The sequence below is a fragment of the Periplaneta americana genome, chromosome 9 (genome assembly GCF_040183065.1).
Source record: "Periplaneta americana isolate PAMFEO1 chromosome 9, P.americana_PAMFEO1_priV1, whole genome shotgun sequence".
Taxonomy (NCBI): Eukaryota; Metazoa; Arthropoda; class Insecta; order Blattodea; family Blattidae; genus Periplaneta; species Periplaneta americana.
The window spans coordinates 116,329,122-116,343,809 of NC_091125.1; the positions used below are offsets into that span (position 1 = coordinate 116,329,122).

The 14,688-nt window shown below is 36.2% G+C and overlaps 1 protein-coding gene across 1 annotated transcript in view; it reads left to right on the top strand.

Annotated features, from left to right (window-relative positions):
• LOC138706410 (uncharacterized) overlaps positions 1–14,688 on the top strand; it is a 630,831-nt gene that overhangs the window by 503,502 nt on the left and 112,641 nt on the right. The window contains exon 5 of the mRNA XM_069835680.1: positions 13,335–14,200. Within this exon, the coding sequence (XP_069691781.1) occupies positions 13,335–14,200 (866 nt within the window). The remainder of the gene's footprint in view (positions 1–13,334; positions 14,201–14,688) is intronic.

Below are 14,688 nucleotides of genomic sequence, written 5' to 3' on the forward strand. Positions count from 1 at the left end.
ACACTCAAAAAATTTCATCACAGAATGTTGGATAGGTTTTTAGTTATGTGGGAAACGCTCCATCACTGCACAGTGGGGGGGGGGAGGGGAATGTAAATAATTTTTTTTAAATCATATTTTTTTTTTCATATAGCAAAGGACAGTATTTTACACATACTAATTTTCATTATTGTACAAGATACAGAACTGGAGCAAAAAAAAATGTTGAATATTTCCAAAATTTTACTGCTGTAAACTGTACCTAACGCCTTAAAAAAACAAGAGAAGACGTATGCTTGCTGAGGAATGACGCAAAAAATATATCTATAATTATCAGGATTTTGTGGTGGACAAAACTGACGTGAGTAGTTTTTCTGAAGGTTCTCCGTTTCCTATCACCATTATTCGTTCCACCGAGCTCCACAATCACCCTCACTCTGTGAGGTTCCGAGCCAGGCCTCAAGAACTAATAAAAATAACGAAGTTGTGCACATTGTGTTTAATAAAAACTAATTAAAATTAAAAAACCTGTCACACCTGATTAGATTTCATCCCAGAAAGAGCGTAGGTAGTAGCAGGTAGGCTAACCTCTGGACCATGGAGAATGACCATAAAAATTAATATCTACTTACTATCAATTATTCACATGTTTTATACAAACAATAACAGTAACATTTTATTTACAAAATATTGAAGACCCTTTTATTGGAGTTACGCCCATGTTGAATTCAGCTTAAATGCGATGTTTTCTTAACTGACTTTTGGAAGTATTTTATTGCAGATTCCGGATTTCTCTATTACAGACAGTTTAGTAATTGCAACCACTGAACGATATTTCATCCCTTAATCTCTTAACAATTGACGCGATTGAAAGGTCTGCTTTCCCTTATAAAATGCAGATTTGGCATCGACAAGAATATCAAAACTTTATCCATCCATAAGTTTCACTTCACTGACTTTCTATTCGTTGAAGCGAGGGGAGGGATATTAAATGGGACGTAAGAAACAAAAGACTGAAGAACGAAGAGTTGACAAGATAATTAAGAATTCACGGTAACAGCTGACGGCGGTGAAGCGGTCTCATCACAACAAATATTGGACGTGGCTCATCGCTTTGTTACAAGAGAATTGTTGGAATAGAGAACAAAACACACCCGGCGAGCGTGCGGTCATCTATTGACAGTGTTTTGTTAGCACAGACGAGCGTGACAAAAGGCTGCAGCTATTTGACAAGGAAACGACTCGGCCGACACTATTGTCGCCTGACAACGTCTTGGTCCACATTTCTGTGTGTTCTTGAATGTATGTCTTATATCTTCCGCGAAAACCTTCACTGTGTCCTTCAGTTCAACTTCCAGGAGGAGAACTTTTATCAGGTTTGATACTTACAGCCGGTTTCACAAATCAGAATGAAAATGCTGCGTCTAGAATTCGAAAAGAGTCTAATCGTTCCTATCCTTACCTGCGCAAATGAGACTTGGTCTTTAACAGAATGTAAATAGAGAATATTTGAAAGAAAGCTGTTGGAGAAAATATTTGGACCACTTCAAGATAATATTAGCCGAGGATGGAGCATCAGAGTAAATTAAAAAATATATACAATTTATATAAGCATCCAGTACCAACGGCAATGGAAGCTTTTAATAGAAAAAGGAGCATCTTCTGCAGACCATTGGGAAAAGAAATAAGGAAAAGACTAGTGAAGTGCTTTGTGTAGATTGTGGCATTTTATGGGGCAGAAACATGGACACTACGATGAAATGAAGAGAAACGACGAGAAACATTTGAAGTGTGGATATGGAAAAGAATGGAGAGTGTAAAATGGATAGAGAGAACAAGGAATGGAACTGTGCTAGAAAGAGTGGATGAAAAAATAAAAATGTTAACATTGATCAGGAAGACAAAACAAATTGACTGGGTCATTGGCTAAGAAGGAATTGTCTGCTGAAGGATGCATTGGAAGAAAAGGTGAACGGAAGAAAAGTTCGAGACAGAAGAAATATGAGGTGATAGCATTAAAATATATGGATCGTATGCAGAGACTAAGAGGAAGGCGGAAAATAGGGAAGTTTGGAGAATAGTAGGTTTGAAATGAAGGAATTGCTCTTGCGCAGAAAAGTATTACTGAATGAATAAGCATCGAAATATAATTGTAAAAATGAAAGGCAGATAATTTAAATGGATAGGTCATTTGATGACAGCTCCACCAGAAAGAAAAATTAGGAAATTCACGGAAGAAAAACTGTCGGGTAGAATGAACAATTTAGACTATAGGAAAAAAATTATAAATAATAGGAATAAGAAGTCTCTAATTGATTGTAAAAACGTTTGTTTGGATGAAGTAATCTGGCACAATATTGTTTGTTCTGCAGCGAAAATCCTTCACAGCTTGTAAAGCTATAATAATAATAATAATAATAATAATAATAATAATAATAATAATAATAATAATAATAATAATAATAATAATAATAATAATAAACCAGAAATTCATATAGAGTGTTAGTTGGAAGGCTGAGACGTAGATGGGAAGATAATATAAAAATGGATTTGAGGGAGGTGGGATATGAAGATAGAGACTGAATTAATCTTACTCAGGATAGGGACCGATGGCGCGCTTATGTTAGGGTGGTAATGAACCTCCGGGTTCCTTAAAAGCCATTTGTATGTAAGTAAATAATAATAATAATAATAATAATAATAATAATAATAATAATAATAATAATAAATCATAAAGGAGCTTATTTTCCTTCTATCAGGCGAACTCTGACGAACAATGGTGAAAAGATTCATTGCGTACTGTTTTGACAATATTCAGTTGTGAGTTAAAGGGCCGAAATTCCTCCTTAAAATTTGATGTCGGTGTCACGAATGGCAGATATTACGCTACTTTTCTGTACATGTATAGTTTGATGGAAACAGAGAGATCAATGTAAATCTCCTCGTCCTCAACGGATATAATTTTAGTCAATACCGATGATCCAAAGCGAGTCCTCGGTTCGATATGCTCACGCACTAACAGTGTTGGGGTTGGAACAGTTGTTCTTTAGCGGTTTAAAGGGAATGGATTCAAGCTCGGTATTTTTGTGTTGATCATAAGTTACTGTTGCAGGTCAAAGAGCTTTCTACGAGTACAAAATTAATACAACGGCAGAGTGCCCGGGGAGTGAGGCAGACCACTCGTCCACATTTGTGTAGTGGTTGCGCGCCATTCGTCGTTTAAAACCCGGGCCCCATCTGAATTCAGGATTTGAGGTTATGTGCATCACTAGACTTTTCAGTGATATTTGTTCTACTATAAACTCAGTTTGTTATTTATTGAATACGGAAAGCCGTAAACGTTGAAAGTAGGTCTCAAGTGATACCTGTATTGCGTCACAACATTTTTATGTCCTGTAAACGTGCAGTAAGTGTCATATACGTCCAGAGAAGCGGTCCGACACGGTGTTGCCGGGTTACGAAACCTTGACGTTTATACCGCTGTAAATAAAACAGCGACTCCCACAGGTCACCGAATGTTTGTAAACGGCTGTTATTCCACTTTTACAGCTATTAAATTCGATATAGCAACTTGGTAAACGCTTTGAATTTCTGTGTCTGGTGCCAGGCGTTGCCTAACAATGAAGGGGATCTTCGCTTGTTTCACGTTTATAAATTTTATCTGTTATTTTACTTCGTTCGTATAGCGATGAAAAATTTCCGTAAAAGTTTGAAACTAAAACTTTTCAGAAAATTGTTTAGCTTCTGCATATGTTTTGAACTTCGGTTTATTGGCGAGATTTATAATTTTAAACGCCAAATATCAGTGTTTGACAGGTGTACGAATAAAGTTTCTAGCATAGGAATACCTATTTCATACTAAAAATCATTGCATAGGATTTTAAAACTATTTTTTTAGCCCCAGACTGGAGAGAAATAAGAGCTTACAAAAATAAACAAGGTAAAATAATGTTCCTGATATCGGAGACTCTAAATATCCCCCAGTAGTTGATACAACGTCATTAAATATTCTAAGGATTACGATAAAGATAACGATAAGGACCACGATAAGAATCATAATAAGGATCACAACAAGCACTACGTCAAAGATTACGATAAGGACCACGACAAAGACCACGGAGAGGTTTATGATAAGCATCTCGATAAGGACCATTAGAGCCACAACATGGACCATGATGCCTGTCGTAGTCCATGTCGTACTCAATGTAATCTTTGTCGTCTATGTCATGGTCCTTATTGTCTTTTTCTTTGTCCTACATGTGTAATTTTGAAATAATGCATTGTATTGTTTTCTCCAACTGGCAAGTGGCTTTTGTATTATACGATAGGCTATATTTAATATTTATTTATTCTGGTGTAATTAAGGCCATCACCACCAGAAATACAAATACAAATATGTGGTAGAATGGTAAAGAGAGGACGAGACTACTGTAAAGAAACCTATTGCAAAACACATCTGGGTCATGCCATGAAAATAGTAACCTGAGTTCATCATCATCATCATCATCATCATCATCATCATCATCATCATCATCATCATCATCATCATCATCATCATCATCAGCATCGCGGGTTGAACCGGTAGGCCCGTTTCGTCCCCATTAGAATTGTTCTCTCCAACGAAACCTAGGACGACCAACATTTCTCCTTCCTCTTGGAGCATACTGGAAAGCTTTCTTGGGAATTCGGTGATCCTCTATCCTTTCTAGATGTTCCATCCAGCTATTACATTGATTTGTTAACTTTTGTGTTATTCCCTCTATCCCTAATTCTTTTCTGATATCTTCATTCCTCTTATGTTGTAATAAAGAATATCCAGTTACCATACAAAATTAATTTATATTATTTATATTATTAAATTCACGCTATAATTACATAAATTTACAACTTGTAAAATTGGAAAAGAGTCATTGAAATGTTATAAAAATATCTTGTAATTATTAGAACTTAATTAGGCCTACTTGTAGATCATCATCATCATCGTCAAGGTTTAAGCCTCTAAAGGCTTGTTCCGGTCTCATGCATTAAACATTTGTTGAGTCCATCTTTTCTTTGGTCTGCCAATGTTTCTTTTGCCTGTTGGTCTGTAATCTAATAGCAGTTTTGGAATGCGGTATTCTTCCATTCTTTTCACATGTTCCCTCCACTTAGTTCTATATTGGTGTATCTTCTCTGTTAGTTTAAAGATGCCTAATTCCTTTCTTATGTCATCATTTCTCCTTTTGTCTAACAAAGTGTAGCCGGCTATACTCCTTAGGAATCGCATTTCTACTTGTAGAAAAACTGATAAATTGAGAATAAAATTCACATGTAACCTGAATTACCATGGCATGGCCCATCCTCAGTTTTAACCCTTAAATTGGCAAAATTTCATTTCTCACACTAGTTTATTAAACAGTGTCGGACTGTAAAGAAAACAACTATCGCAATATCCATATTTTATATGTTGTACACTATTACAGTATTGTGAAATTTTAATTTTCCTACCAATTTTTTTCTATTGTTCTATTAAAATCATAGCATTTTGCCTATTAACCTGTTGTATCCCATAGGATATTTCCGAATTTAAGTGTTAAATACGGTATGATTTGCTCATCAATTGAAATGGGAACTCCTCTTTTATCACAAATTCTTCTGAACCTCAATAGAACAGTGTTAAAGTTACGATATCTACGGACCTTAGAATCTTTGTTAGATAGTCCTGAAACTAATTCCTCCAGAGTCCCGCTGTTGCCCATGCTTGGATTTGAGTCTGCTGTCCGTGTAGCGGTATATCGGGAGAATGCTCTGCTTTGTGCGCTTAATCCCGGGCGCCATTACTGCCCGCACATCCATCACTCCGAGATGTGGCCACTCAGAGGGAAAATCCGACAGTCACTGCAGGAATGTCACAGCGACTTCCTTGAACTGGATTCGCACTCCACCCCCCCTGACTTCCTGGATATTGTGCGCGGGCATTTAAGTTCCCATTAACTAATCTCGCTTTATCGAGCGCCACAAATCCTCGCTAAAACGTTCAACGCAATGACGTGTCCAGTAACATAACGAGTAAAGACGTCTTCTTACAGAGCTTCTGTGATTTTGATGCACGACAACTTGAAATAATTAGTGTGTGCTATGTTCTGGGTGATATCGATAATATTATGTTCAATTTAAATATGTAGGCCTACAGTACGGTACCAGGAAAAAAAGAAGTAATGGGCCGATTCTTGGTCGTTTCATAGCGCGATTCACACTGTAACGTTTGTATGGAGATTCACATTCCGCTCGGAAGCGTAGCCTTTTTGTTTCGTCTCAGTAGCACAGACGGTTCAGCCATCTGCCTGTCATGCGGAAGGGAGCGGGTTTGATTCTCATTCCAGTAAGTTTCTTTTTTAGGCTACTTCTGAAATGGAGTTTTACAGTCTTGGGACCGATGTTTCTGTGTGTTTAACAAAAAGTGGAATAATTTCTGCCCAACTCGTACGGGTTATTATTGGGCTTGACCTTCAAATAATGCTAGTAATAATAATAATAATAATAATAATAATAATAATAATAATAATAATAACAGTTTTCTTTCCCTGGCAGAGTTACGACCATCTGGGCTTTTCTTCCACTCAACCAGGATCAAAGCACATACTGAAAAATACATACAAATATACAAGTATGAACTTAATAATAATAATAATAATAATAATAATAATAATAATAATAATAGTAAATTAAATAAATAAATAAAATAAAAAAGAGAGATTGAATACATATGAATATAACCACAAACAGGAAAATACATTCTGGTATATAGGTATTAACTTAAAAGAAAAGAATTAATACATTGCTATTGTGTATTGCTTAATTTTATTGTGTATTGCTTCATTTTATTGTGTATTGCTTATCATTTTATTGTGTATTGTTTATATTGTATATAGGCCTACCACTGCCACCGGGTGCTTGCCCACTTGCAGTGTAAATAAATACATGCAATATAACCACACAACTAAAGGAATAGTACTGTACAATTAGTATAATCATCATAGGTTACATTCAGACAATGAAAATTACCTAGATATTAGTATTGATGGAAAAAACAAAGTAGTGACTGTTTAAAATAATAATAATAATAATAATAATAATAATAATAATAATAATAATAATAATAATAATAATAATAAATAAATAAAAAGGGTTAGCGGTAGAAAATTCTTCTGCATCCTTTCGCCACTTTCGGGTATATAGTTACTTTCAGATTTAGGGGTGCAGATTACGCGGAGAGAGTTATTACATATCTGTCGAAGAAAGGTGGTTTTTCTGAAAGACAAGAACAAGTTCTTATTATTTTCTGAAGAAACTAGATTTAGTGAACTGTACTTATGACATTGTCATTGTAAGAAATATTAATGACAATTTATAGAGAGTGTTTAAAAAAGTGGACTGAAAATAATCGAACTCTTAGGAATGTTTCAGCTAAGAACAGTTAGTGAGTGAATTGTGCTGTAACTTTCCCGGAAAATGTGTTTAATGCAATTCGACCTTTTAAAATACCAGTATCTTGTTCTGAATTGACATCTGGTCCCAACACTGGGACGTCCTAGGGAATTCTTTGAGGAGAACAACAAGAAATCTTAGAGACGAATAGTGGAGGAATTATTAGCAAGTACAGGTAGACGCAAACTAGCTTATGCTGTTCAGATTAGTTTACGATTGGACTAATGTTATAATGTAGTTTTAGAGATCTTTTTTGTTATTATTTTTATAATTGTATTTGTTTTATTTTTATTCTCTTAGAAGACGACAAACTGTCCTTCAATTAATAGTTAATATTTTCCTTACTTATAATAAATTGTCTTTTCGTTCGTTCGTTCGTTCGTTCGTTCATTCGTTAATTCATCCATCCATCCATCCATCCATCCATCCATCCATCCCTCTTTTATTTTTTTCCTGAACTTATTTTCTTTTTTTTATCCTGAACTTATTTTATTTTTTTCTTTCTTTTATTTCTTTTTTAATTCTCTCTCGTCTTAATAAGCTTCTCTGTTTGTCACTTCCGCCATTGATCCTCAAGAATAGATCGTTGCCTCTCTATGTAGTCTTGGAGATGGGTTTCTTAGACATCCCTCAAGTGAAGTGTGGAACATACTGTAGTATAAGCTGCAATTTGATTTTATCGGATTGAAAATTTGCATTCTTGTCTTCAAACTTATGGCGCTGTCAATGAACTAAAGGTGAAAGGTGCTAAACAGGATTCGAACCCACATTTTCACACTTGTGTTGTGCTTTCTGTTCTAAGAATCACTATAGTCTCAGCACATCTTCTGAGTATCTTAAGAAAGGTATAAAAGCACAAGGATTTTATGCCAGAGAGGGACAATTTATTTTATTTTATAATGTAAATGTAATAGAAATGCAGCAATTCGGTTTACTCCAAACGCCACATTACCGTATTCCCTTCAAGTACTAAGCAGATAATTTAATTCGTATGATAAATTAATTTAAAGCAGATGCGTTCTTCACTATGTAAAGGACACAACACAGTGAAGGCTGTTTACAGGAATTGTAGTTCGATGAGTAACAGTGCTGTTATATGCATGCCCCAACTTAATTAAATCCAGGATTACTTGGAGGACAACGCATTTATTTACTAATTCCGATTGACGCAGGATTTCATAAGTCAATGCATGTATACAGTTGGGAAATACTTATGATGTATACTCAACTGCAGTAGTAATAATGATGATAATAATAATAATAATAATAATAATAATAATAATAACAATAATAATGTTTTATTTTCGCTGGCAGAGTTAAGGCCATAAGGCCTTCTCTTCCACTCAACCAGCCTTAATCAATACAATACATATTTAAATTACAAACTACACTTAAAAGATTCTCCAGCAATATTCTTCAATTTTAACGACTAGTAGACTACATATTTATTTAAATTTAGATAAACCTATAAGGTAAAGTAGTAACTTAATTTATGAGCTAATTGAATTCAATCAATTATAATTAATTTAATATTTGGGATAGCTAGTAAAATGATGAAAATTAATTTAATATAAGCTTACTAGAACTATGTTACAGGGAGAAAAAAAATATATATATAAATCTGAAATATACTTTTATAATGAGAATATTAATGTAATTGCCATTAGAGGTTTTGTAAATCTATTTAGAGAAATTAATGATGATAATAAGAATGGACAGATGTTAGTTTCATTATAAGTAACAAATATTAATCAGCAATTAATCTGTTAAGTAAGAATTTATGCAATTTTGACCAAAATGAAGTTATTGTCCAACAACCCCTTACATCACTCGGAAGCGAGTTCCAATTTCTAGCAACTGAAACTGTATAAGATGAAGAATATAAAGATGTCTTGTGGTAGGGTATAATGAGTAAATTGTTATGATGAGATCTTGTACTTAGCTGATGATATGCGGATAAATTTTGAAAACGAGAAGCCAAATAGATTGGGGTAGCGGTGCGCAGAATTTGAAATAAGAGAACAAGAGAATGCAGGGCTCGTCGATCGCTTAGCCTTAGCCAAGACAGAGTTTGGAAAGACGGGGAAACATGATCATGCTTACGAATATTGCAAATATAACGGACACACGCATTATGCACACGTTGTAGCCTGCTGCTCAAATTTGCATTGAGGTTACTTAATATAACATCGCAGTAGTCGAAGTGTGGCATCACGAGTGTTTGTACAAGGATTAATTTTAATTTATCGGGAAGACTTGTAGCGACTTGTAATATACAAAACGGATAGGCCTAGGCTAGAAGTTACACAATTTTTTGTAAATGAAAACATTGCCACACTTCTGATTTATACTTTGAAGTAGAAGTACAAGAAAATATACTTACGATTATGTAAGATTTAAATTCATTGAAGTACTGTTAGAATTATACGGGTGTAATTTAAAGAAGCCATCAGTATAGCGAAGACAATGTGCTCTTTTGCCTGTTAATCAAGCTCTGCGCTCAGGAGTGGGTTCGATTCTCACTAGGACTGATTACCTGGTAGGATATTTCGAGGTTTTCCCAACTTTATTGGGTAATCACTTGACGAATCATCGGCTTCGTCTCGCCAAATACCATCTCGCTATCGTCAATTTCATCGTCACTAAATAACCTAAAAGTTGATTTGGCGTCGTTAAATAACAAGCTAAAATAAATGATTTAAATAAATATACGTCATAAATTTGTATTTTGTACTATATTAAAATTTGATTTCGTTCTTCTGTGTTTTATTATTTATACATTTTTGCATGGAATTCGGTGAGCATTAGAAATAATAGTTCAAGGTAATAATAGTCCGATAAAATCTTTATGTTACAGGTGTTCGTATTTTCATTAACGCTTCAGGTTGCAACGAGATTTCAGCAAACATTTTTCTACGATAGTGCATAAAGTTACATTTTACCCACTGTTATCAGAGCCTAAAGAAAACCTTCAAAACATAGCCTAGTTCGTAAAAAAGTAAGTAATCATTTCAGGCATTGCTATTCAATTTACGCACCACCAAAGAAAATTTAATATTCAATGTACAAACTTCATTCAGTAAGAAGTTAATGCATTATCGGGATCTTTCATTACTTCAATATTACACGTAACACAAATAAGTAACAAATTTAACATTCTTATCTACATTTTAGCCCTTATTATTCTGACTTACATGTAGTACTCATTGTAACAAGATTTTTAATTCAGCTGTTTCTAACCGCTTTGTTGATTACATGGCCTGTTTAGACTGCCATGAAATCGTGAAGTCCACACCTGTGGAGTAACGGCTAGCGCGTCTGGCCACGAAACCAGGTGGCCCGGGTTCGATTCCCGGTCGGGACAAGTTACCTGGTTGAGGTTTTTTCCGGGGTTTTCACGGGGGTAACTTTCGGTGCTGGGCCCCGGACTCATTTCACCGGCATTATCACCTTCATCTCATTCAGACGCTAAATAACCTAAGCTGTTGTTAAAGCATCGTAAAATAACCTACTTAAAAAATCGTGAACATGAATAAAACAGGCTGTCATTCCATGGGTACTTACTTCTTAATGGTTCTGAATATAGTCGGTCATGACATTGTGATGTTATAACCTCTCCAATTTGAAATATTTATTTAATGTAAATTTGTGCTATCATAGAAAAACATTGTGTATGACACACATTCGTAAAGTTATCTATTTGGCACCAGTGTAAAATTTGTGAAACAAACAGAAGCCGAGTTCACAAACTTTACACTCTGTGCCAAAAAGAGAACCCTTACGAACTTGTATCATAAATAACTATTATAGTTTCATTGTGTGAGCAAACGTACAAGTGCCTATATTATCGACGACCCATTCACAACAGATCCTTATGGGAAGTTTAGAGTGCGCGACCATTGTTGTTGTCTTGATTTAAGCGTATTTCTTGAAGTTTTCAACGACTAAATAAGGATTTAACATTACTTTGTTTTCAAATAACTAATGGTTGCGCAAATCTGCAGGCCTGTCAGAGTTGTCTCGGCTGTATTTTTCATTTCTTTTTCCCTATTTCTGGAACTGCTTGCTCTGAGAGCGTACTTGAGGGTGAAGAGCGGGTAATAACCGTAGCAGTGTTTGTCATGGCGATGTATAGTGTCTTAAATCTCATGTTTGAATTACACGCTCCTAAAACACGAGAGAAGACACAAATTCCAATAGTGTTTCGGGGCGAAGGACAACATCGAGGTTAAGGCATTCCGCTGCCAGTCGGAGATCACGGGTTCAATTCAGTTCAGTTTATTAGATCTTTAGACATACAGTAAAATGCTTCGTCACAGATACATTGTAAAACATATAATACATTTTGAAAAATGCAACTATAATTGAAACAGTAAAATTAAATTATTAAAAACATGAAGTAATTTAAAACTATTAAATTAATGAAAACACTTCACCCTTAATGTATTAATTGTAACTAGATGTAATTAAATATTTTTTATTAAAATCAATTTCATACAAATTTGTGTTAAAATAGAGTAAAAAGAATTATTTAATAACCAGTTACAAAATCTAGTTTTAAAGAGCTATTGATTGGTAACTTATAATATTGACTGAGAAGCTTATTGTCAGCAGAAAGACGGTAGAATTTGTACACTCCATGCTTACTATTAGCCCTATTTGTACAATCTGGAGCCGCACAACCACCCATTGGCTAAAATTAATTATTTAGTTTAAAACTAAAATGCATCCACATTGTAGATCTTTTACTTTCCGTGTTGTTGCTTCCACCACACAGACGTCACATCACATCACGTCACGTCACTAGCTTGGGATTCAACATGGCGGATTGGTCTGGTTCGGAGAATATAGTGCTTTAATACGACCCAAATCCACGACACTTTGATGGTGCGTATAATGAACGACGATGTTAAGTTCACTCATTCTTGCTGAGAATTGTACAGAGATCCTTTGAACTTACAGCTAGAAATATTATCCTATCTCATAGTCAGTCGATAGTAAATTAACGACTTATGAAGAACAGTATTAAAATCACATTCAAGTGTTTTTCTTTTCTTCAGTTTTTTTGTTTTGTCTGATAACGTACATCTCACTTGACGATACGTGTCAGAGGAAGAACAATAATTGTTTGGAAACATCTGAAGTCTGATTAGGGTAATATGTTACTACTCAGCGATGTACGCATTGGAGAGGGGAAGGGACCTGGCCACCCTACCCGATTATCTCCTGGCTTAGTTGCCTCATAAGTGATGCCTTATTGGTGTCACTTATGAGGTTCAAACCTGTCTTCGGATAGTTGACTAAACAACAACAATAGCAATGTGGCTGGATTTATTAAAGAAAATTTTGTCATTAAGTCAGTAATTGGCCGGATGTATGGATTACGAATGATGTGATTAGGTCATCCATATGAGTCAGTCGTACTGTCTCCAAAATTGAATTTGGACCCGGAAAGAGCAAAGACAGAAAAATTGTTGTTTGGAACTGTCATATTTAGGGATAGGATTTCTTTCCGTGCCTGAATTTCCGTCGCGGATCTCTCAGCTTAAATTTCCTTCTGTAAGAGGCTGTGCTACGGATTTTTATCGCTTTTAAAAATTAATCGTTCTCTAACGGTTGTGAACCCGTGAACTTCGATTCAAATTATTGTAAGCAAACATGGTAACTAGTAGACCACCGAGTATGTCGGTTCGATCATTGTTGTTTTATATCTGATTTTAATAATCTGTTGTAATGTAATTCAATGTTGATTATATGACGTAGTAAAAAACTTCAATTATTTGTGGTTTCATCGCCATTTTATCTCGTAATAATGTATTATTTATTTACATAAACTTATGACCTTCTGCATTGTCTGATTCCGATCTTTTTTGTTTCCATTTCTGCAGCTCGACCACGAAGCGATAACCTCGCCCGACTATGTTTTCAAGACACGAGCAACCAACAATCATCATCACTACCACCAGCCTCATAACAAACATCACCAGTCAAAAAGCCAGCGGGGCTCGAAGGAAGACCCCAAGAGCTCTTACCTTGGCAATGGAACAACCGAAGAGCATGACGCGGTGGGAGAGATACATCGATCTCCCACCGCGGCGCTACTGTCGAGTAACGGACAACAGAATGGCTGTGGTGAAACTCGGACCGTCAGTGGCTCTCGGCCAGGCACGCGGGATGGCAGCAGCAGTGGCGTGGTGATCAAACATCACCACAATCACCACCACGGCGGAGACATGAGCGGCAAACACGTGGTGTCGCCAGCTGATTCGACGTCGAGGAACACGCATCAGTCGGCAGTTGTCTTCAACGGCAAGCAATCGACAACAATGCTGACAAATTCTTATCAGCAGAAAGCTTGCGTGAAAAATTCTGTCGTTAACCCAACGATAAATGCCAACGGCGTTGCTGTCAGTAATGGAAACTCGTCGGCAATGCCTCAGACCAAGATCTCAAACAAGGGGTCCGCGAGCCAGAGGATGCTGAGTCCGGGGGATGAAGTGGGAGGGTACGGGCGCCATCAGCCCCCGAAGCCCTCCCCCAGAAGCCATCACTACACAGGACATTCTTCCGTGGTGGATTTCCTGTACGGAGGCCTGGACGGTCTGTCTACATCGCCAACACTCGTTCTCACTCCCGGAATGGGAGCTGGGACCCCGAGTTCCAGCTACTACTCTGAGTCCAAGTACGCGTACTCTGTCAGCGGAGTTCCAGGCACTCCAGCCCAGTCGTCTGCAGCAGCGGCGTTCTTTGCAAGGTGAGTACGGAGCTTCTGTTTTCGAGTCGTGCATGTGGGATGGATGTGTGTTCAGGTACGTCAGGTGTCGCTCCACGTGGTGCTCTATGCACGTTGTGTGGATATTTCTACGAGAGTTCCGCATCATTCCCGTGAAACGTTTCTCCCACGTGTTTTGTGCGATTTTTCGAGCGTGCGCATTAAATTTCATTTTACAGTCTTTCAAACTGAAAGTTACAGAAGATGAAAGGTAAAGAATCACTGAAAGAAAGGCTTTATAGCAGTAGGGAAACATAATAAGAATTAATGAAAATATGAATTAATTAGAGTTTCAAATAGTCGGGACAGAATATTGAAATATAGGTACAAGGTTAAAATATTTAAATAAGTTAATATGGATACTACACGTCAAAGTCGAATTAGAAACTATAATTAATATTTAAGAAGACTGGCAATATCTTCTTTAGTATGTGGTTCAAAATATATACTATTTTATATCTGTTACTTAA